Here is a 22,686-nt window from a genome sequence, read left to right on the forward strand (position 1 = left end):
TGTAGAATGTTAAAGTGTGGGGGAGGGATACACCTGTATCCTGAGCTGGTATCTGTGACAAAGACGTGTGATGTCTCTCTGCCATGACACCCTAACCTTGACTATCATGGTTAAAATGGAAAAATGGCTTCTGTTCATCTCAAAATGTTCTAAAGGAGGGAAGAACAAAGCCTTTCTCTGCTCGCTGCTCATCTTCATCTGTCACTCTCAAGAATGACTAGCTAATGTTCTCTAGTCATATAGCCATAACTACTACTGTACTGTCCTAATGTCCTCTAGTCATGCTGCCATAACTACTACTGTACTGTCCTAATGTTCTCTAGTCATATAGCCATAACTACTACTGTACTGTCCTAATGTCCTCTAGTTATACAGCCATAACTACTACTGTACTGTCCTAATGTTCTCTAGTCATATAGCCATAACTATTACTGTACTGTCCTAATGTCCTCTAGTCATACTAACATAACTACTACTGTACTGTCCTAATGTCCTCTAGTTATATAGCCATAACTACTACTGTACTGTCCTAATGTCCTCTAGTCATACTGCCATAACTACTACTGTACTGTCCTAATGTCCTCTAGTTATATAGCCATAACTACTACTGTACTGTCCTAATGTCCTCTAGTCATACTGCCATAACTACTACTGTACTGTCCTAATGTTCTCTAGTCATATAGCCATAACTACTACTGTACTGTCCTAATGTCCTCTAGTTATACAGCCATAACTACTACTGTATTGTCCTAATGTTCTCTAGTTATACTAACATAACTACTACTGTACTGTCCTAATGTCCTCTAGTTATACTGCCATAACTACTACTGTACTGTCCTAATGTCCTCTAGTTATACAGCCATAACTACTACTGTACTGTCCTAATGTCCTCTAGTTATACAGCCATAACTACTACTGTACTGTCCTAATGTTCTCTAGTCATATAGCCATAACTATTACTGTACTGTCCTAATGTCCTCTAGTCATACTAACATAACTACTACTGTACTGTCCTAATGTCCTCTAGTTATATAGCCATAACTACTACTGTACTGTCCTAATGTCCTCTAGTCATACTGCCATAACTACTACTGTACTGTCCTAATGTCCTCTAGTTATATAGCCATAACTACTACTGTACTGTCCTAATGTCCTCTAGTCATACTGCCATAACTACTACTGTACTGTCCTAATGTTCTCTAGTCATATAGCCATAACTACTACTGTACTGTCCTAATGTCCTCTAGTTATACAGCCATAACTACTACTGTATTGTCCTAATGTTCTCTAGTTATACTAACATAACTACTACTGTACTGTCCTAATGTCCTCTAGTTATACTGCCATAACTACTACTGTACTGTCCTAATGTCCTCTAGTTATACAGCCATAACTACTACTGTACTGTCCTAATGTCCTCTAGTCATACTAACATAACTACTACTGTACTGTCCTAATGTCCTCTAGTTATACAGCCATAACTACTACTGTACTGTCCTAATGTCCTCTAGTCATATAGTCATAACTACTACTGTACTGTCCTAATGTCCTCTAGTCATATAGCCATAACTACTACTGTACTGTCCTAATGTCCTCTAGTTATACAGCCATAACTACTACTGTACTGTCCTAATGTCCTCTAGTCATATAGCCATAACTACTACTGTACTGTCCTAATGTCCTCTAGTCATATAGTCATAACTACTACTGTACTGTCCTAATGTCCTCTAGTCATACAGCCATAACTACTACTGTACTATCCTAATGTCCTCTAGTTATATACCCATAACTACTACTGTACTGTCCTAATGTCCTCTAGTCATACTGCCATAACTACTACTGTACTGTCCTAATGTCCTCTAGTCATATAGTCATAACTACTACTGTACTGTCCTAATGTCCTCTAGTTATACTGCCATAACTACTGCTGTACTGTCCTAATGTCCTCTAGTTATACTGCCATAACTACTACTGTACTGTCCTAATGTCCACTAGTTATACTACCATAACTACTACTGTACTGTCCTAATGTCCTCTAGTTATACAGCCATAACTACTACTGTACTGTCCGAATGTCCTCTAGTTATTCAGCCATAACTACTACTGTACTGTCCTAATGTCCTCTAGTTATATAGCCATAACTACTACTGTACTGTCCTAATGTCCTCTAGTCATACTAACATAACTACTACTGTACTGTCCTAATGTCCTCTAGTTATATACCCATAACTACTACTGTACTGTCCTAATGTCCTCTAGCCATATAGTCATAACTACTACTGTACTGTCCTAATGTCCTCTAGTTATACTGACATAACTACTACTGTACTGTCCTAATGTTCTCTAGTCATATAGTCATAACTACTACTGTACTGTCCTAATGTCCTCTAGTCATACTGCCATAACTACTACTGTACTGTCCTAATGTCCTCTAGTTATACTGACATAACTACTACTGTACTGTCCTAATGTCCTCTAGTTATACTGACATAACTACTACTGTACTGTCCTAATGTCCTCTAGTTATACTGACATAACTACTACTGTACTGAGCTAATGTCCTCTAGTCATACTAACATAACTACTACTGTACTGTCCTAATGTCCTCTAGTCATACTGCCATAACTACTACTGTACTGTCCTAATGTCCTCTAGTTATACTAACATAACTACTACTGTACTGTCCTAATGTCCTCTAGTCATACTAACATAACTACTACTGTACTGTCCTAATGTCCGCTAGTTATATAGCCATAACTACTACTGTACTGTCCTAATGTCCTCTAGTCATACTAACATAACTACTACTGTACTGTCCTAATGTCCGCTAGTTATACTAACATAACTACTACTGTACTGTCCTAATGTCCTCTAGTCATACTAACATAACTACTACTGTACTGTCCTAATGTCCTCTAGTTATATACCCATAACTACTACTGTACTGTCCTAATGTCCTCTAGCCATATAGTCATAACTACTACTGTACTGTCCTAATGTCCTCTAGTTATACTGACATAACTACTACTGTACTGTCCTAATGTTCTCTAGTCATATAGTCATAACTACTACTGTACTGTCCTAATGTCCTCTAGTCATACTGCCATAACTACTACTGTACTGTCCTAATGTCCTCTAGTTATACTGACATAACTACTACTGTACTGTCCTAATGTCCTCTAGTTATACTGACATAACTACTACTGTACTGTCCTAATGTCCTCTAGTTATACTGACATAACTACTACTGTACTGAGCTAATGTCCTCTAGTCATACTAACATAACTACTACTGTACTGTCCTAATGTCCTCTAGTCATACTGCCATAACTACTACTGTACTGTCCTAATGTCCTCTAGTTATACTAACATAACTACTACTGTACTGTCCTAATGTCCTCTAGTCATACTAACATAACTACTACTGTACTGTCCTAATGTCCGCTAGTTATATAGCCATAACTACTACTGTACTGTCCTAATGTCCTCTAGTCATACTAACATAACTACTACTGTACTGTCCTAATGTCCGCTAGTTATACTAACATAACTACTACTGTACTGTCCTAATGTCCTCTAGTTATACTAACATAACTACTACTGTACTGTCCTAATGTCCGCTATTCATACTAACATAACTACTACTGTACTGTCCTAATGTTCTCTAGTTATACAGCCATAACTACTACTGTACTGTCCTAATGTCCTCTAGTTATACTAACATAACTACTACTGTACTGTCCTAATGTCCGCTAGTTATACTAACATAACTACTACTGCACTGTCCTAATGTCATACTAACATAACTACTACTGTACTGTCCTAATGTCCTCTAGTCATACTAACATAACTACTACTGTACTGTCCTAATGTCCTCTAGTCATACTAACATAACTACTACTGCACTAGTCATAAAACCTGTAGTGGTTCTAACAGAACCCTCTATATTAGTTCCATACCTCTGTAGCAACTGACAGAGCACAGAACCCCTTTATATTGCAGTTCTAGACCTCTGAAGTGACTGTAACAGTGTGTGAGTCCTGTGTTTTTCCTATAGTTCCAGATATCTGTGGTAGTGACTGTAATATTGTGTGAGTGGTACGTTCTTTCCGTGGGTAAACCACCACAACTTTAATTACCCGGCTACCTAGTTCCACGGTGATAAATGGCTAATTGCTTAATAATCTAATCAGTGTTCGTTCTTTGCGCATATAAACTCTGACAGAGCCATTAATCCACACGCTCTTTTCACTCAGCCGCCAAACGGATGGCTTCAGCTGATTCTCTCTTGCTGCCGCGTGCAGGCTCTGTGGCTCCGCCGAGCGATGCGGCATAAATCACGGGCCATCGTGACATAAAGATGTCTGACGCGCGCTAACTCACTTAGGGACGGCAGCTGTTGCGGAGCGGGGCTCGGTGGCGATTCCCAGGGCGCATCACTTCAGCTTCAATGACTTGCAAATAAACAGCTCAACAGTTTTCCAAAATAGCTTTCTCCTCTCCTCTCCAGCAGCAGCAACCCTCACACACACACACACACACGCATGCAAACACACAACACACACACGTCCCTGTCCTATCTTCTCTTCCACTTCCCTTCCGGATGCCCTCCTCTATTTACATGATGTTTAATCATCTTTACCACCTCCCTCCCTTCCTCTTCACATTCATTCCTCTGGGAAATGTGAACTTTGATACTGTGACCTGGTCAAATCAAATGTAATTGTATTGGTCACATGCTTGGTAAAACAACAGGTGCAGACTAACAGTGAAATGCTTAGTCACGGGCCCTTCCCAACAACGCAGAGAGAACATAGAGAAATAATAAAGTAATAATGATGCTTACAGTGACTGTTCAAAACCCCTCCATCCATCCATCTGTCCTTTTCTACCTCCCCTTCTCCTCTTCCACTTCCCTCCATCCTCTTTTCATCCCTTTCACCTTCCATCCAAGCAGTAGAGAGAGAGAGATAGAGAGAGAGAGAGAGAGAGAGAGAGAGCGAGAGAGAGAGCGAGAGAGAGTGAGAGAGAGAGAGAGAGAGAGAGCTAGAGAGAGAGAGAGAGAGAGAGAGAGAGAGAGAGAGAGAGAGAGGGACATAGAGAAGGTACTCTAGTCTGACATCTCCTCTAAAGCTAAACTTCAGTTATTTTCATATCAGTATTTCAACAGAAACACAATCTCTCTGTACACACACACAGACACACACTCACAGACACACACACACACGCACACAGCATTGCACAGCACAGCGCTGTAGCTAATCTTCAGATTGATGATGGATTTGCATACATTCATTAGAGCGCAGGGGACTCGTGCCGACAGAAGGTGCTTAGGCAGTGTGAATTAAGGTTCATTCACTTAATGAGAAGTAAATATTTAGCCTGCAATGAACAACTGATAAAAATGTGTGTCGTGGATTACGCTAGCCTTACGGCTACTAAACCCCAACTTAAAACAAACAAAACACTTTTAAATACCTGAATATATTAGCCCCCCGTTTAACTTTATACACATGCATACAGGTCCACACACAAGCATGGCGACACACACACAAGCATGGCGACACACACACACACACACACACTTTCAAAGTCACAGACACGGCACGGAACAAGCACTCTTTTACGATCCAGGAATAGCACTGGTAACGGTATTCAATAACAGAGAGTTTCACTGTTTTATTCATATTCCTGTGTACTCTGCATTACCGGGGGGACTGTGGATAAGCCACACACCAAACCCCACATCCTCCTGGGAGGATGCACTGTGTGCTGTGATGAAATCAGATTGAATTGACTTTCTCACACGGTGTGTTTGTGTGTGACAGGACAGAAAGGCTGGGCCGGCAGTTTACACCAGTCCCCGAGGACCATCCCCTAGAGACACACAGCAGGCACCTGTCCATGTGCTTATACAGATGTAGGATCTTCATTTGATCACTCTTTTGCTACTGAGAATTCCCCAGCACAACAGGCTTCTAAAGTTTGTAAGTTTGTAATCCACTATGACATTTAAGACTTGATTTTCCTTAATGAAAAATGTATCAACCCTACAAAAATGTCCATTATTTTCCTGCTGTAGCAAACTGGCTCAAATGAAGATCCTACATCTGAACCTCTCTCTGATAGAGGGAGTGATAGAGATAGCGATGGAGAGAGGGATGGAGAAATAGGGAGAGTGTGAAAGAGAGCGAGAGGGGAAGCAGGTGAAGCACAGGTAAAAAGACCCTGAACATGAGACTGTATTGATCGCCCCTCACAGATGCAAGTGTGTGTGTGTGTGTTTGTGTACAGTGCCTACAGAAGGTAAACACCCCACTTGGAATTCTTTACATTTTACTGTGGTACAAAATGGGATGAACCTTTTACTGCAGTGGGCTGAATCAGGGTCACACAGAGTGTTTCTTGGTAGTCTTAAACACATCTATTTTGAAACAACAGTATATACCTTACACACATGGTTATGGGTTTAAAAAAGAAGACCCCTGTACCATGTCAGATATAGAGTTGAAATGTATTAGAAACACCTTTGGCAGCGATTGCAGCTGTGAGACTTCTTGGGTAAGACTCATAAGAGCTTTGAAAACACCTGTATTGTGCAATATTTTCAAGTCTTGACATAGATTTTCAAGCAGATCAAAAGTCAAAACTGTAACTTGGACACTCAGGAAAATTCACTGTCTTCTTGGTAAGCAACTAGAGTAGATTTGGCGTTGTGTTGTAGGTTATTATCCTGCAGAAAGTTGAATTCCTCTCCAAGTGTCTGGTGTAAAGCAGACTGAATCAGGTTTTCCACTAGGATTTCGCCTGTGTTTAGCTCCAACCTGTTTCTTTTCATCCTGAAAAACTCCCCAGTCTTTGCTGATGTCAAGCATACCCATACCATGATGCAGCCACCACTATGCTTGAAAATAAGGAGGCAGTTTTGTTGTGCTTCAATCTGAATTAAAAATTGATTGAAAATATTTTTTCTCACCCATCTACACACAATAATGACAAAATTTAAAACATGTTTGTAGAATTGTTTTCGCTAATTTATTGAAAATGAAATTCAGAAATATCTAATCTCATTTAAATAAGTAGTCACACCCCTAACTCAATACTTTGGGTGTCTGTAACTGGATTTGGGGATTTTCATCATCATATCAGATTTTCTTAAACTCTGTTAAGTTAGATGGAGAGCGGCGATAAACAGCAATCTTCAAGTCTATCCACAAATTTCCAATGGCATTCAAGTGGGCCAATTTAAGGACTTTCACAATCTTGTTCTGACGCCATTCCAGCGTTGCTTTGGCTGTATGCTTGGGTCATTGTCCTGTTGGAACGTAAATCGTCACCCCTGTCTAAGGTAGTTTACACTCTGAATCAGGTTCTCATCAAGGATTTGCCTGTATTTGACTCCATTCGTTGTTCCCTCTTTCTTTACCAGTCTCCCAGTCCCTGCCGCTGAAAAGCATCCCCATAGCATGATGCTGCCACCACCACGCTTCACGGTAGGGATGGTGTTAGATGGGCTATGAGCTGTGCCTGGGTTTCTGCAGACATAGCGCTTTGTATTCAGGCCAAATAGTTACATTTTTGTCTCATTAAACAACAGAATATTTTGTCCTTCACGTGCCTTTTTGAAAACTCCAGACTGCCGTCTTGTGCCTTTTACTCAGGAGTGGCTTCCGTCTGGCCACTCTCCCATGAAGCCCAGATTGGTGAAGCGCTGTAGAGACTGTTGTCCTTCTGGCAGGTTCTCCCATCTCAGCCAAGGAACTCTGTAGTTCTGTCATAGTGGTCAATAGGTTCTTGGTCACCTCCCTGACCAAGGTCCTTCTTGCCCGGTTGCTCAGTTTGGTCAGACAGCCAGCTGTAGGCAGAGTCTGGGTAGTTCCATATTTTTTCAATTTCTCAATGATGGAGACCACTCTTCTCTTGGAAACTTTCAACACTATAGACATTGTTTTATACCCGTTCACAGATATATGTCTCATTACAATTATATCTCTGAGATCTAATCAAATCTAATTTTATTAGTCACATGCTCCGAATACAACAGGTGAAATGCTTACATTCGAGCCCCTAAACAACAGTGCAGTTTAAAAAATAACGGATAAGAATAAGAGATAAAAGTAACAAGTAATTAAAGAGGAGCAGTAAAAAATAATATATACAGGGGGGAGCTGGTACAGAGTCAATGTGCGAGGGCACCGGTTAGTTGAGGTAGTATGTACATGTAGGTAGAGTTAATTAAAGTGACTATGCATATATGACAACCGAGAGTGGTGTGGAGAGGGGCAATGTGAATAGTCCGGGTAGCCATTTGACTAGATGTTCAGGAGTCTTATAGCTTGGGGGTAGAAGCTGTTTAGAAGCCTCTTGGAACTAGACTTGGCGCTCCGGTACCGCTTGCCGTGTGGTAGCAGAGAGAACAAGTCTATGACTAGAGTGGCAGGAGTCTTTGACAATTGTTAGGGCCTTCCTCTGACACTGCCTGGTATAGAGGTCCTGGAAGGCAGGAAGCTTGGCCCCAGTGATGTACTGGGCCACTCGCTCTACCCTCTGTAGTGTCTTGTGGTCGGAGGCCGAGCAGTTGCCATACCAGGCGGGGTTGCAACCATGCTCTCGATGGTGCAGCTGGAGAACCTTTTGAGGATTTGAGGACCCATGTCAAATCTTTTCAGTCTCCTGAGGGGGAATAGGTTTTGTCGTGCCCGCTTCACGACTGTCATGGTGTGCTTGGACCATGTTAGTTTGTTGTTGATGTGGACACTATTGATCCCTCAGACTCCACGGACAGTTCCTTGGACTTCATAGTATAGGTTCTGCTCTGATATCCACTGTCAACTGTGGGACATTATATAGACAAGTGTTTTTATATTTTTTATAAATCATGTCCAAACAATTAAGTTGGCCACTGGTGGACTCCAATCAAGTTGTAATGAGATTACAAGTCATTATTGTGAAGTTACTACAATGTTGTTGATCCATCCTCAGTTTTCTCATATCACAGCCATTGAACTCTGTAGCTGTTTTAAAATCACCAATGGCCTCATGTTGACGTCCCTAAGCAGTTTCCACCCTGTTCTGCAGCTCAGGACGACTGCATCTGTCTGGGTGGTTCAATACATCATCCACAGAATAATTATTAACTTGACCATGCAAGGTTAAAGAGATATTTAATGTCCGATTTGTTATTGTTACCCATCTACCAATCACTGCCATTCTTTATGAGGCTTTTGAAACCTATACCAAGCCACCACTTACAAACCATCTGCTAAAGTGTGTTTGTGTGTTTACTGTTTGTTAGAGCAATTGTTTGTTTCAGAGTGTGTTCGTAATGTATTTCAGTAGCCTTTGCTTCAGTTCCAGAGCTTTCCCTACACTTTCCCCACTACTTAGTAATTCGTGTTTGACTGAATCCACAGCCCAACTCTAACCCTGGGTCTCCAACACAACAGGTAACAGCTAGCAGCTAACAGCTAGGTGCTAATGTAATGGCTGGAGGATGTTAAGGCCATTAAGGTAACTCAATAGAAAAGACATCATCATAAACACATTAAAAGGAAATGTCTTCATCTGTTCAGCCTCCACTCCGTCTTTTAAAACACCCCAGATAGACGACGCTTGTTTAGGACGTACTGTCTCTTCGTCTGTCGATTGGTCCCCAGTGCTGATGTGAGAGTTTTGGCAGAACAATGCGAGGACATTCATGTGAGGGATGATTAAGCATGGCGACACACACACACACACACACACACACACACACACACACACACACACATACACACATACACACATACACACACACACATACATATACACGCACACATACACACACACACATACACACACACACACAGCTTCATCTCGTCAGGCTCAGCTCTTAACTACAGGGATAATTTCCTCCAGCAAATGGTCACGGTGTCCTTGAAAAACATATTTGCTTATTATGTTTTTTTCCCTCCTTTCTTTTAGCATCATCACAGCCGTTTCCATCACCCGGCTGATGATGGCGCCGCGTTGACATAACACCCCCGGACCGAGAGGCTTTTAACACTTAAACGGTGAAAAGGGATATTCAGAATTGCCCTTGAACGTTTGGGCTGGTGCACACAGCACACAGGCGGAGGGGGAAGAGTTAGGGGAGCGCACACACTGGGAAGTAGCGACTTAAGGAAGGGTGAGAAGAGGGGTGGGGGTGGGTTAGAGAGGGGCACACACAGCAAGGCAGTGACTCATAAGGGGTTAGGAACTCTGGGAGGCCAAACCGCCGTGAGTCCACTAAACTATCTTCATCCTCCAAACAACTAAACAAACTAAAGTAAATCAAGTGGCTCAAGAGGAGTCTGATCCTGTATTAGTCTGGAAATACGACAGACTAACATGTTTGCTGTCTGTCTCCCCAAACACTCCAACTTGCTGTTAGTAAGGATCAACGTTTTTATGTAACATAAACTGAAGACTGAACCAACAGTTCTTTATCCTCAAACAAACCCACTAACTAATGGATAGACTAATATTACATATACTACAGCATTATTGTGATCTTTTAAACACTAAACGTCTGTTTACTGTCATTCTCCTGACTCTGCAACCTGCTGTTACACTAAATCTGTTTTAATGTAAGATAACTGCAGTATTAAAACAGGGATTGGAGTTTGTTTTCTGCCTTTCATCTTTCTCTCTACCCTGCTGTAGAGTTTTATAGAGGGTGGTGACCTGGAGAGTGTATGTGAATGATAGTTCATAACCACACAGTCAGTCCAGGTCGTATAATCCCACTACGGTACTGCTTTTGTATGGATGATATTTACCATGCTTGTACTCACGTATTTCAACTATCGTGTTATCCATGTTTATGTGTTCCTTGCTGTATTTTGGAATCCTGGACAGGCAGTTGTTGAACATGAGGGCAGTTTCTCAACTTGCTGGCATGGTTAAATAAAGGTTAAATAAATACATGAAAGTACTGATGTGGCTGTTTATATCACATTACCTTGAACAGGTTAAACTGATCACATTTTGTTTTCCTCTTTTATTCTATTTCACCTTTTTAATTTCCCTTTTTCCCCCGGCTCAAATTCAATATCCCTGCTCCGAGGATACACACATTTGTATGTGTGTGTGTGTGTTTGTGTGAGCCGGCAGACAGCCTGTCTCCCAGCATTGCTGTTCCCCCGCGGAGGGTGTGTATGGTTCTTGACAGAGCAGAGTGTAATGTGTGATAGATCGCACTTCAGGGACCTGATAATCACATCACCCTCTATCGCCTATCAGCTGGCCACCGCAGGACACCTTTCACACGGACACAGGGAGCCCTCACTCTCCCCTCCTGTCTCTCTCTCTCTCTCTCTCTCTCCATCCCTCTCCACTCTACCTCTATCTTTTTCTTTACTATTTCCTAAGCCCCCACCATTTCTTTCTTTCAATCTTTCTTTTCTTGATTAAAATTCATTTGGATTAGCTGCCTTTGTCCTCTCTGACTTTACTATTCTCTTCCACAGTCACACAAACAGATCAAACAAGTAATTCTGGTAAAACTTCCAAAAGTAGGGAAGGTTAACTGAACATGAACTTCTCAGCAGCTATGTCCTGCTGAGGACGAATCCTTCGGAGTGTCGTTGAAAGTGTTGTTGCCAAGGTTAAGTAGCCCGTCCTATAATAAGTGTTGCTGTGTGTGTGTGTGTGTGCGTGCGTGCGTGCATGTGTGTGTCTGTGTGTGTGTATGTGTGTGTGTGTGTTTGGCAGGGAGCAGCAGACGCTCAGGTCGGGGCTGGAGCGGCGGCCCCGGGCCCTCCGACAGTGCAGGCACCCGGCAAATGGCCTTTAGCATCGCTAACCGAGCTAGCCCAACTATCCATCATACCATATGTTCTCACTGTGAGAGCTAACGCTAATGAGAGATGAGAGGAGAGGAAAGGGGGGAAGGAAGGGGAGTAGAGGTGGTGGAAGAAGAGGAAGAGGAGGAGAAGGAAGAGGAGATCAGGGAGGAGAAGAGCGGAAGAAGGAAGAGGAGGAAGAGGAGAAGAGAAGCATATGCTCACTCCAGCAAGATAGCGCGAATGAAAGATGGAATACAGGAAGGAAGAGAGGAAGAGAGGGGAAGAGGGTATTAAAGTAAGATAGTGCAATATGTGACTCAGGAATTGATCACAGCATATGTCTTCACTGTTGAGACAAACATTCCATTGGACATTTAGTGAAATGGTTTCCTCATGGTTTAACTTAGCGCGCCTGTTACCTGGTTCAGAAAGGACTTGAGCACCCCTGAGTCCTTTATGGTACAGTACAATATAAAGAGCATTTGTGAGGAGAGAGACTAATGACACTATACAACACATCCTTATGGGGTCCTTGTTTATATGTTGTGTGATAAATAGTGTGCCGTGTCCAAGTCTGGCAATGTGTGCACTTTGACTCCTGCAGAGTGTACCCTGCTGTGTGTGAATGTGTGTGTGAATTGTGTGTGTGTGTTTCCTGCAGAGTGCTTGGCAGTGCCCTCGCCAGTGCCATCCCTTGCCCGCTCTATCATCTGCCGTGACAAAGATGTCTGACACTGTGTGACACCCCACACACACACACACACACACACACACACACACACACACACACACACACACACACACACACACACACACACACCCCTGCCCATCTGTGCCTGGGTGCCTGCGCTCAGAGACACCACAGGGGAGAGACGACCCCAAAAGAGAGCAAGTCCCTCTCTTCCACCCTTCCCCCTCTTTCTCCAACTCTCCTCCCCTATATCTGCCACCTCTCTTCCCAGTGTCATTCTAAAGTCACTGAGGACCCAGCCTAAACTTTTGGGGGAAGTGTAACGTGGATGTGGGTAGGACAGACATGTATTGTGTGTGTTTGTGTGTCATAGCTTGTGAAAATCTCTCACCTGTTATAGGTGTGTGTATGTGTGTTATATTTCAACCTGATTTCATAGTTTCACTTCGGAATTTTCCGTAATTGGATGAACATCGATTTTTTACCCAATAATTCTGCGTGGTTACTGGGTTAATTCCGTGTAGTTACTAGGTTACTATTATAAACTGGTTACCAATGTAATTAGAACAGTAAAAATAAATGTTTCGTCATACTCGTGGTATACGGTCTGATATACCATGGCTGTCGACCAATCAGCATTCAGAGTTCGAACCACCCAGTTTATAATAAAAAAGAATGCGATGTGCCCATTAAGTATCATCAAGTACTCTTCTTGCCAGAGAACTGTGAACTGTTTTAGGGTGAGCGCTGATGAAGGCATAAATCAACGTCCTCAGGACCTTTTCAAATGTCTGAAATCGACGGCTCTTTCTTGACTAGCCTGTGTATTTAATATGTGGCGTAGCTTGTGTAAATCTGTCACCTGTTAAAGGTGTGTATGGCGTAGCTTGTGTAAATCTGTCACCTGTTAAAGGTGTGTATGGCGTAGCTTGTGTAAATCTGTCACCTGTTAAAGGTGTGTATGATGTAGCTTGTGTAAATCTGTCACCTGTTAAAGGTGTGTATGGCGTAGCTTGTGTAAATCTGTCACCTGTTAAAGGTGTGTATGGCGTAGCTTGTGTAAATCTGTCACCTGTTAAAGGTGTGTATGATGTAGCTTGTGTAAATCTGTCACCTGTTAAAGGTGTGTATGGCGTAGCTTGTGTAAATCTGTCACCTGTTAAAGGTGTGTATGACGTAGTTTGTGTAAATCTGTCACCTGTTAAAGGTGTGTATGATGTAGCTTGTGTAAATCTGTCACCTGTTAAAGGTGTGTATGGCGTAGCTTGTGTAAATCTGTCACCTGTTAAAGGTGTGTATGGCGTAGCTTGTGTAAATCTGTCACCTGTTAAAGGTGTGTATGATGTAGCTTGTGTAAATCTGTCACCTGTTAAAGGTGTGTATGATGTAGCTTGTGTAAATCTGTCACCTGTTAAAGGTGTGTATGATGTAGCTTGTGTAAATCTGTCACCTGTTAAAGGTGTGTATGATGTAGCTTGTGTAAATCTGTCACCTGTTAAAGGTGTGTATGATGTAGCTTGTGTAAATCTATCACCTGTTAAAGGTGTGTATGACGTAGCTTGTGTAAATCTGTCACCTGTTAAAGGTGTGTATGACGTAGCTTGTGTAAATCTGTCACCTGTTAAAGGTGTGTATGACGTAGCTTGTGTAAATCTGTCACCTGTTAAAGGTGTGTATGACGTAGCTTGTGTAAATCTGTCACCTGTTAAAGGTGTGTATGGCGTAGCTTGTGTAAATCTGTCACCTGTTAAAGGTGTGTATGACGTAGCTTGTGTAAATCTGTCACCTGTTAAAGGTGTGTATGACGTAGCTTGTGTAAATCTGTCACCTGTTAAAGGTGTGTATGGCGTAGCTTGTGTAAATCTGTCACCTGTTAAAGGTGTGTATGACGTAGCTTGTGTAAATCTGTCACCTGTTAAAGGTGTGTATGACGTAGCTTGTGTAAATCTGTCACCTGTTAAAGGTGTGTATGGCATCCCTCTCTCTGCATCTCCACAGCAGACCAGGGAATCCTCTATGACTGTACTGCCGCAGCACTGGGACCTGTAGCCGTCATGGAGCAGCCCTCCACAGCACAGTTGCCCCCCTGACGGAGAGTAAGGCACCCGCCCACAGCAAGCGTCACCCACCCCCACCGACACACGTCCCTGTCCCGGGTCAAGACAGCACACCTCACCTGGGGGAGAGGAGGAGGAGGAGGAGGAATAAGAGGAGGAGGAGCAGTAATCTGTAAGTTTGTTTTGTTGGTAAGGTAAGAAAACATTGTGATTAAGTTTCAAACACTGTAAACAGTTTATTTCCCAAAACATTTTGAAGAGAAGTGAAACTGAAACAGATGGAAACGATATATATGGTTTTATTGTGAGGCAGAACATGAACAACTATAGATTTTGCTAAATGATGTACTATGGGCACTCACCGGTCGCCACAGGAATGTAGTATCTTCCACAGCATTGGTGATCCGGGAGAGGTGGGAGGAGCTTTCCACCACAGCACAGAGTGTGGGAGGAGTTTGGTGAGGGAAGGTAACGCCCCTCACAGCACAGGTGTAGAGGTTTACTGGTGTAGACCACACCATCACAACACACCTGGAGAACACACACACACACAAAGGAAGAATTAAAGAGAGCGAGAAAGAGAGAGGGGGTGAGGGAAGAGAGAGATAGACACAGAGAGAGGGGGGGAGAGAGTTAATTAGCTGTGTACAACATGCCCTGCTCCCTCCACCTGTGTTCAGGTAGAGTATATAAAATGGCCGCTGTGTGTACTGCTCTTGTTCTACACGACAGGCCTGTGCCTCTATAATGATTTGACTGTATTATGGTATAACGTGTGTGTCCTTGGGTACGCCTGGGTTATTTTGTCTTCATTATCCTGGTGTGTGTGTGTGTGTGTATGTCTGTGTGTGTCGCAAGATTCCCGCGCTGAGGGGACAGACGTATGGCGTATGGGTAGCTTGCCAAGTTGGCAGTCTTTCAATGACATGAGGATTGCAGCAATCGTCAGACGACAAGTTAATCTGTTTAGTGAAAACAATCGCTGGGAGGAGGACAATGACTGTGTCTCCTGCATAAATAAAACCTTTTCAAACTTCTGACTGTGTCTGTTGTGTTCCGGCAGGAGAGCTTTACACCAGTGTTTCTCAATTACCAAGGGGGGCATTGTTTTGTTACATCCCTACACTTGCACACCTGGGCCCATATAAATAATACTTCTTAGCCTCTTACATGAGATGTACTTCTAAGTCGAAAGATTCTGAGAATATGTTCAGAATGATGATGTTTTCCTCCAAAGGATAATAATTGAACTAGTCAACTGGCTGTGCTAGTGTTGGAGTGGAACACAAATGGGCTGCCCTGTGTTTCCCTGTTACTCCAGAACCAGAGTTGAGTTAGGATTTCCAGTTTGTTTATTTGTCATATACAAATGATTACCGTACCGTACCAGTCAAAAGTTTGGACACACCAACTCATTCTAGGGTTTTTCTTTATTTTTACTATTTTCTACATTGTAGAATAATAGTGAAGACATCATAACTATGAAATAACACATATGGAATCATATAGTAACAAAAAAAGTGTTAAACAAATCAAAATATGTTTTATATTTTCAATTCTTCAAAGTAGCCACTCTTTGCCTTGATTACAGCTTTGAACAATCTTGGCATTCTCTCAACCAGCTTCATGAGGAATGCTTTTCCAACAGTCTTGAAGGAGTTCCCGCATATGCTGAGCACTTGATGTCTGCTTTTCCTTCACTCTGCGGTCCAACTCATCCCAAACCATCTCAATTGGGATGAGGTTGGGTGATTGTGGAGGCCAGGTCATCTGATGCAGCACTCCATCACTCTCCTTCTTGGTCAAATAGCCTTTACACAGCCTGGAGGTGTTTTTGGGGTCATTGTCCAGTTGAAAAACAAATGATAGTCCCAATAAGTGCAAACCAGATGGAATGGCAAATTGCTGCAGAATGCTGTGGTAGCCACGCTGGTTAAGTGTGTCTTGAATTCTAAATAAATCACAGACAGCAAAGCACCCCCACACCATCACACCTCCTCCTCCATGCTTCACTGTGGAAACCACACTTGCGGAGATAATCTGTTCACCTACTCTGCGTCTCACAAAGACACAGCGGTTGGAACCAAAAATCTTAAATTTGGACTCATCAGACCAAAGGACAGATTTCCACCGGTCTAATGTCCATTGCTTGTGTTTCTTGGCCCAATCAAGTCTCTTCTTCTTATTGGTGTCCTATAGTAGTGGTTTCTTTGCAGCAATTTGACCATGAAGGCAGTTAATATTAACAGTTAATATTGAGATGTGTCTGTTACTTGAACTCTGTGAAGCATTTATTTGGACTGCAATTTCTGAGGTTGGTAACTCTAATGAACTAATCCTCTGCAGCAGAGGTAACTTTGGATCTTCCTTTCCTGTGGTAGTCCTCATGAGCTCCAGTTTCATCATAGAGCTTGACAGTTTTTGTGATTGCACTTGAAGAAACTTTCAAAGTTCTTGAAATGTTCCGTATTGACTGACCTTCATGTCTTAAAGTAATGATGGACTGTTGTTACTCTTTGCTTATTTGAGCTGTTCTTGCCATAATATGGACTTGGTCTTTTACCAAATAGGGCTATTTTCTGTGTACCACCCTTACCTTGTCATAACACAACTGATTGGCTCAAAAGTATTAAGAAGGAAAGAAATTCCACAAATGAACTTTTAACAAGGCACATCTGTTAATTGAAATGCATTCTAGGTGACTACCTCATGAAGCTGGTTGAGAGAATGCCAAGAGTGTGCAAAGCTGTCATCAAGGCAAAGGGTGGGTAGTTTGGAGAATTTAAAGGTGCGTTTAACACTTTTTTGGTTACTACATGATTCCATATGTGTTATTTCATAGTTTTGATGTCTTCACTACTTTTCTACAATGAAGAAAATAGTCCAAATGAAGAAAAGAAACCTGGAATGAGGAGGTGTGTCAAAACTTTTGACTGGCACTGTACATGAAGGGAGTTACTATCGTGCTACTACCGTGCTTCTACACCTGCATTGCTTGCTGTTTGGGGTTTTAGGCTGGGTTTCTGTACAGCACTTTGAGATATCAGCTGATGTAAGAAGGGCTATATAAATAAATTTGATTTGATTTGATTTTGATTTACTATGTTACTACTATTATGTTATTATATGGGCAACAACTTATTCTATGTGTAAAGAGAGTTACCTGTCTCTGAGGTTGGTAGCAGGACGCCCCACACACCCCCTGAGAGGCAAAGCACTGCAGGTAGGAGCATCTGACCTCTGACCCCTCACCCCTCTGGGTCACACTTGACCCCCACTCGGCCCCCCCACAGGGTCTCAGCATCTTCCTCCACACCTCGTAGCCTAGCATGATACCACAGGGCTGACCTGGAGAAGACCACTCCACCCTCACTGATCTGGAGGAGGGAAAGAGGGGGAGAGAGAGAGAGAGCGTTAGGGGAGGAAGAGAGTGAAGTGGGTGAGGGAGTTCAAACAGAGGGCCAGAGAAAGAAATATCAGGATTGAGTTGAAAAGCCACACACACCACCCAGTGTGGACTGCCCCGTCTCGAGCTCCCTCAGTCAGTCATGGTGTCAGAGTGTTTTATACACTTCAAATATAGATTTTTCTCTTTTTAACTACTGTACCTTTGGCAGATACTAACCATGAAGGAGACACACACACACTTCTACTACTGTGTGTGTGTGTGTGTGTGTCTGTCTACTTGGGCATGTGTCTGTGTGCACGCGTGTGCGTGTAAACCAGCAGGTGCGGTAATTGTCATATTTCAATCAAACCCTAAGCCATACCACAATTTCCTCTCTCTCTCTCTTTCTCCTTCACTCTGTGTTTCTCCCACTCTTTCTCCTGGCCGGATGTAGCTTGCGTCAGAATTAATGAATTAACTATTGATTAAATTCCACTCTGGCAAATCTAGCGTGGCGAATGAATGAAGTGTTTGAGGCTCATGTAGGCCAGAGAGGGACATGTCAGGGCCATCGATCTGTGGTTACTTTTCTACTGGGGCACAAGTTACACACCTCCTGATTATGACAGATAGAGAAAGGTAGAGGGCGAGAGGGAGGGAGGGCAAGAGAGAGGGAGTGCAAGAGAGAGGGAGAGCAAGAGAGAGGGAGAGCAAGAGAGAGGGTGAGAGAGAGGGAGAGCAAGAGAGAGGGTGAGAGAGAGAGAGAGAGAGAGAGAAAGAGAGAGAGAGAGAGAGAGAGAGAGAGAGAGAGAGAGAGAGAGAGAAAGAGAGAGAGAGAGTGGGAAAGGCTTCTGGCTTTGTCCACCATCACACACACATGCATTCCTGAAAACGCACACATATACACTTGCACACAAGCAAGCAGGCTAACTCACCTGGGGCTGAGCACCTGTATGTGTGGAGGTGCTATGTCAGCAGGTAGATCCTCCACTGTAGTCACCTGAGTAGCGTTACTCTTTACACACCCATACACAGTACACACCTCCACCTGTAATACACAACAAAACACACACCCTCACCTTTTACATAAACACACAAAACAGTACACCATCAAAAACAGAAATCATTCAAACCTGTAGGTGAGTGATTGTGTACTACAGTACCTTTATGTCATAGACGGTGAAGGGTAGCAGTCCTCCCAGTAAGTATGATCCTGATGTGTTATCAGCAGTAGCGTGTACAGTCCCGTCTAGATAGACAGAGTATTCAGTCACAGCTCCGTTGGGCTGTACAGGGGGAGACCACAGCACACGCACTGTACTGCTGTTGACTGGAACCACCTCTGGAGGAAACACTCCCTCTGGCTCTGGGGAGTGACACACACAGGTTAAAACATCAGCTAAAAATCACTCTCTCTTTCTATCTATCTATGCCTTTTTCTCCCTCTTCATCTCTCTATCCCCTCCACATACTCAAAGAAAACAGATGACGGTCTGTGTGTGCGTGTGTGTGTGTGTATGTATGGGTGTATGTATGTAAACTCAGCAAAAAAAGAAACGTCCTCTCACTGTCAACAGCGTTTATTTTCAGCAAACTTAACATGTGTAAATATTTATATTAACATAACAAGATTCAACAACTGAGACATAAACTGAACAAGTTCCACAACCATGTGACTAACAGAAATGGAATAACATGTCCCTGAACAAAAGGCGGGGTCAAAATCAAATGTAACAGTCAGTATCTGGTGTGGCCACCAGCTGCATTAAGTACTGCAGTGCATCTCCTACTCATGGACTGCACCAGATTTGCCAGTTCTTGCTGTGAGATGTTACCCCAGTCTTCCACCAAGGCACCTGCAAGTTCCCGGACATTTCTGGTTGGAATGGCCCTAGCCCTCACCCTTCGATCCAACAGGTCCCAGATGTGCTCAATGGGATTGAGATCCAGGCTCTTCGCTGGCCATGGCGGAACACTGACATTCTTGTCTTGCAGGAATTTATACACAGAACGAGCAGTATGGCTGGGGGCATTACCCTGCAGGAAGGGTACCACATGAGGGAGGAGGATGTCTTCCCTGTAACGTACAGCGTTGAGATTGCCAGCAATGACAACAAGCTCAGTCCGATGATGCTGTGACACACCGCCCCAGACCATGACGGACACTCCACCTCCAAATCGATCCCGCTCCAGAGTACAGGCCTCGGTGTAACGCTCATTCCTTCGATGACCGCAAATCCTGCCTTACAACAGGCCTAAAAGCCCTCAGCCCAGCGCCTCTCAGCCTATTGCGGACAGTCTGAGCACTGATGGAGGGATTGTGCGTTCCTGGTGTAACTCGTGCAGTTGTTGTTGCCATCCTGTACCTGTCCCGCAGGTGTGATGTTCGGATGTACCGATCCTGTGCAGGTGTTGTTACATGTTCATTAATTGTTTATGGTTCATTGAAGAAGCATGGGAAACAGTGTTTAAACCCTTTACAATGAAGATCTGTGAAATTATTTTAATTTTTACGAATTATCTTTGAAATACATTTATGTATGTGTGCATATGTGTACGTATGCATGTGTGTGTATATGTATGTGTGTGTGTGTGTATATGTATGTGTGAGAGAGAAAGAGAGAGAGAGAGAGAGAGAGAGAGAGAGAGAAAAAAAAACTGTGTGTGTCCTAGTGGGAAATTGAATCGCTCCTGTAGATTGCGAGAACAAAGAGAGGCACAAGGCAGGGCCAGAGGGTTAACTGGGCTAGTCTCTCTGAAACCCAGTCCTGCTGTTACACACACTGAAGAGAGTAACTATTCCTACGCCAGCGCATACAGTTAAACCCTGTGTCTACCTAACGCCAGCTCATACACAGTTAAACCCTGTGTCTACCTAACGCCAGCGCATACACAGTTAAACCATGTGTCTACCTAAAGCCAGCACATACACAGTTAAACCCTGTGTCTACCTAACGCCAGCGCATACACAGTTAAACCCTGTGTCTACCTAACGCCAGCTCATACACAGTTAAACCCTGTGTCTACCTAACGCCAGCTCATACACAGTTAAATCCTGTGTCTACCTAACGCCAGCGCATACACAGTTAAACCCTGTGTCTACCTAACGCCAGCTCATACACAGTTAAACCCTGTGTCTACCTAACGCCAGTGCATACACAGTTAAACCCTGTGTCTACCTAACACCAGCTCATACACAGTTAAACCCTGTGTCTACCTAACGCCAGCGCATACACAGTTAAACCCTGTGTCTACCTGACTAACTGATTCACAGTGAGAATATTGCCACTTTCCCCGTGTAACGATCATCCAATAATCAAAATGATGTCACACAGCCCAGCCCACAGAGAAGCGGCCCAGATAGATTGACACAAAATTACTAACATCTCCAAACTATTCTTCTTAGTGGGAACACACTTTTAATTCCCTCCTAACACACTTACCCAATTCATTCCCTCCTAACACACTTACCCAATTCATTCCCTCCTAACACACTTACCCAATTCATTCCCTCCTAACACACTTACCCAATTCATTCCCTCCTAACACTTACCCAATTCATTCCCTCCTAACACACTTACCCAATTCATTCCCTCCTAACACCCAATTCATTCCCTCCTAAGACACTTACCCAATTCATTCCCTCCTAACACACTTACCCAATTCATTCCCTCCTAACACACTTACCCAAACCCAACCCAGTGCACTATATTTCACTTCCACGATAGCATTATCAACGCTAGACTCAACACCAGACACATGAATGGAGGCACGCAGACACACATACACATAAAAACACACACTCAAAATGTGCACCTGGCTTTTTAATTATCTGTGTGTATGCATTTGTGTGTGACTGTGTGTGTATAACAGTGGTTACAGATCTATGGCCTTACGGCAGTAGAATAATGTAATGAAGGACCCCTGGAGCCTCTAAGCTAAATGACCCGTGGCCCGCTCTTAGCAGCTAACAACTTTCTAATGTTTTTAATGCACTTTTTACTATGCTGATCTGATTAGGTGGAGAGAAAGACAGAGGGAGGGAGGGGGGGGGGAGAGAGAGAGAGACAACACTGTATATAGACATAATATGACATTTGAAATGTCTTTATTCATTTGGAACTTCTATGAGTGTAATGTTTACTGTTAATTTTTATTGTTTATTTCACTTTTGTTTATTATCTATTTCACTTCCTTGGCAATGTAAACATATCTTCCGGAGGAAGTCAGAGACCAGTGTAGCGCCAGGACAACAACGTCAGTAAGACTGATCGTGGACTACAGGGGACTACAGGAAATGGAGTGTCGAGCACGCCCCCATTCACATCGACTGGGCTGTAGTGGAGCGTGTTGAGAGTTTTAAGTTCCTCAGTGTCAACAACACTAAGGACCTATCATGGTCCAAACATACCAACACAGTCATGACGAGGGCACGACAACGCCTTTTCACCCTCAGGAGGCTGAAAATACCCTAAAAATTGTCAAAGACTGCAGCCACCCAAACTCTGGTGATGTTGTTGTTGTTGTTCTAGAGGGGTTAGGTCTTGGTCTGGGTGTGGTTCTAGAGGAGTTAAGTCGTGGTGGTGGTGGTGTTGAAGTGGTTCTAGAGGGGTTAGGTCTTGGTCTGGGTGTGGTTCTAGAGGGGTTAAGTTGTGGTGGTGGTGTTGTTGTTCTAGAGGGGTTAGGTCTTGGTCTGGGTGTGGTTCTAGAGGAGTTAAGTCGTGGTGGTGGTGTTGAAGTG

The 22,686-nt window shown here is 43.2% G+C and overlaps 1 protein-coding gene across 1 annotated transcript in view; it reads right to left on the bottom strand.

Moving 5' to 3' along the window:
* LOC110498381 (usherin) overlaps positions 1 to 22,686 on the bottom strand; it is a 432,088-nt gene that overhangs the window by 100,212 nt on the left and 309,190 nt on the right. Inside the window, exons 52-56 of the mRNA XM_036955034.2 lie at positions 19,109 to 19,311; positions 18,881 to 18,993; positions 17,721 to 17,934; positions 14,920 to 15,088; positions 14,455 to 14,676 (exon numbers count right to left, since the gene is read on the bottom strand). Coding sequence (XP_036810929.2) covers positions 14,455 to 14,676; positions 14,920 to 15,088; positions 17,721 to 17,934; positions 18,881 to 18,993; positions 19,109 to 19,311 — 921 coding nt within the window. The remainder of the gene's footprint in view (positions 1 to 14,454; positions 14,677 to 14,919; positions 15,089 to 17,720; positions 17,935 to 18,880; positions 18,994 to 19,108; positions 19,312 to 22,686) is intronic.

This window comes from Oncorhynchus mykiss, chromosome 19, assembly GCF_057628025.1.
Source record: "Oncorhynchus mykiss isolate SJ-2025 chromosome 19, ASM5762802v1, whole genome shotgun sequence".
Classification (NCBI taxonomy): Eukaryota; Metazoa; Chordata; class Actinopteri; order Salmoniformes; family Salmonidae; genus Oncorhynchus; species Oncorhynchus mykiss.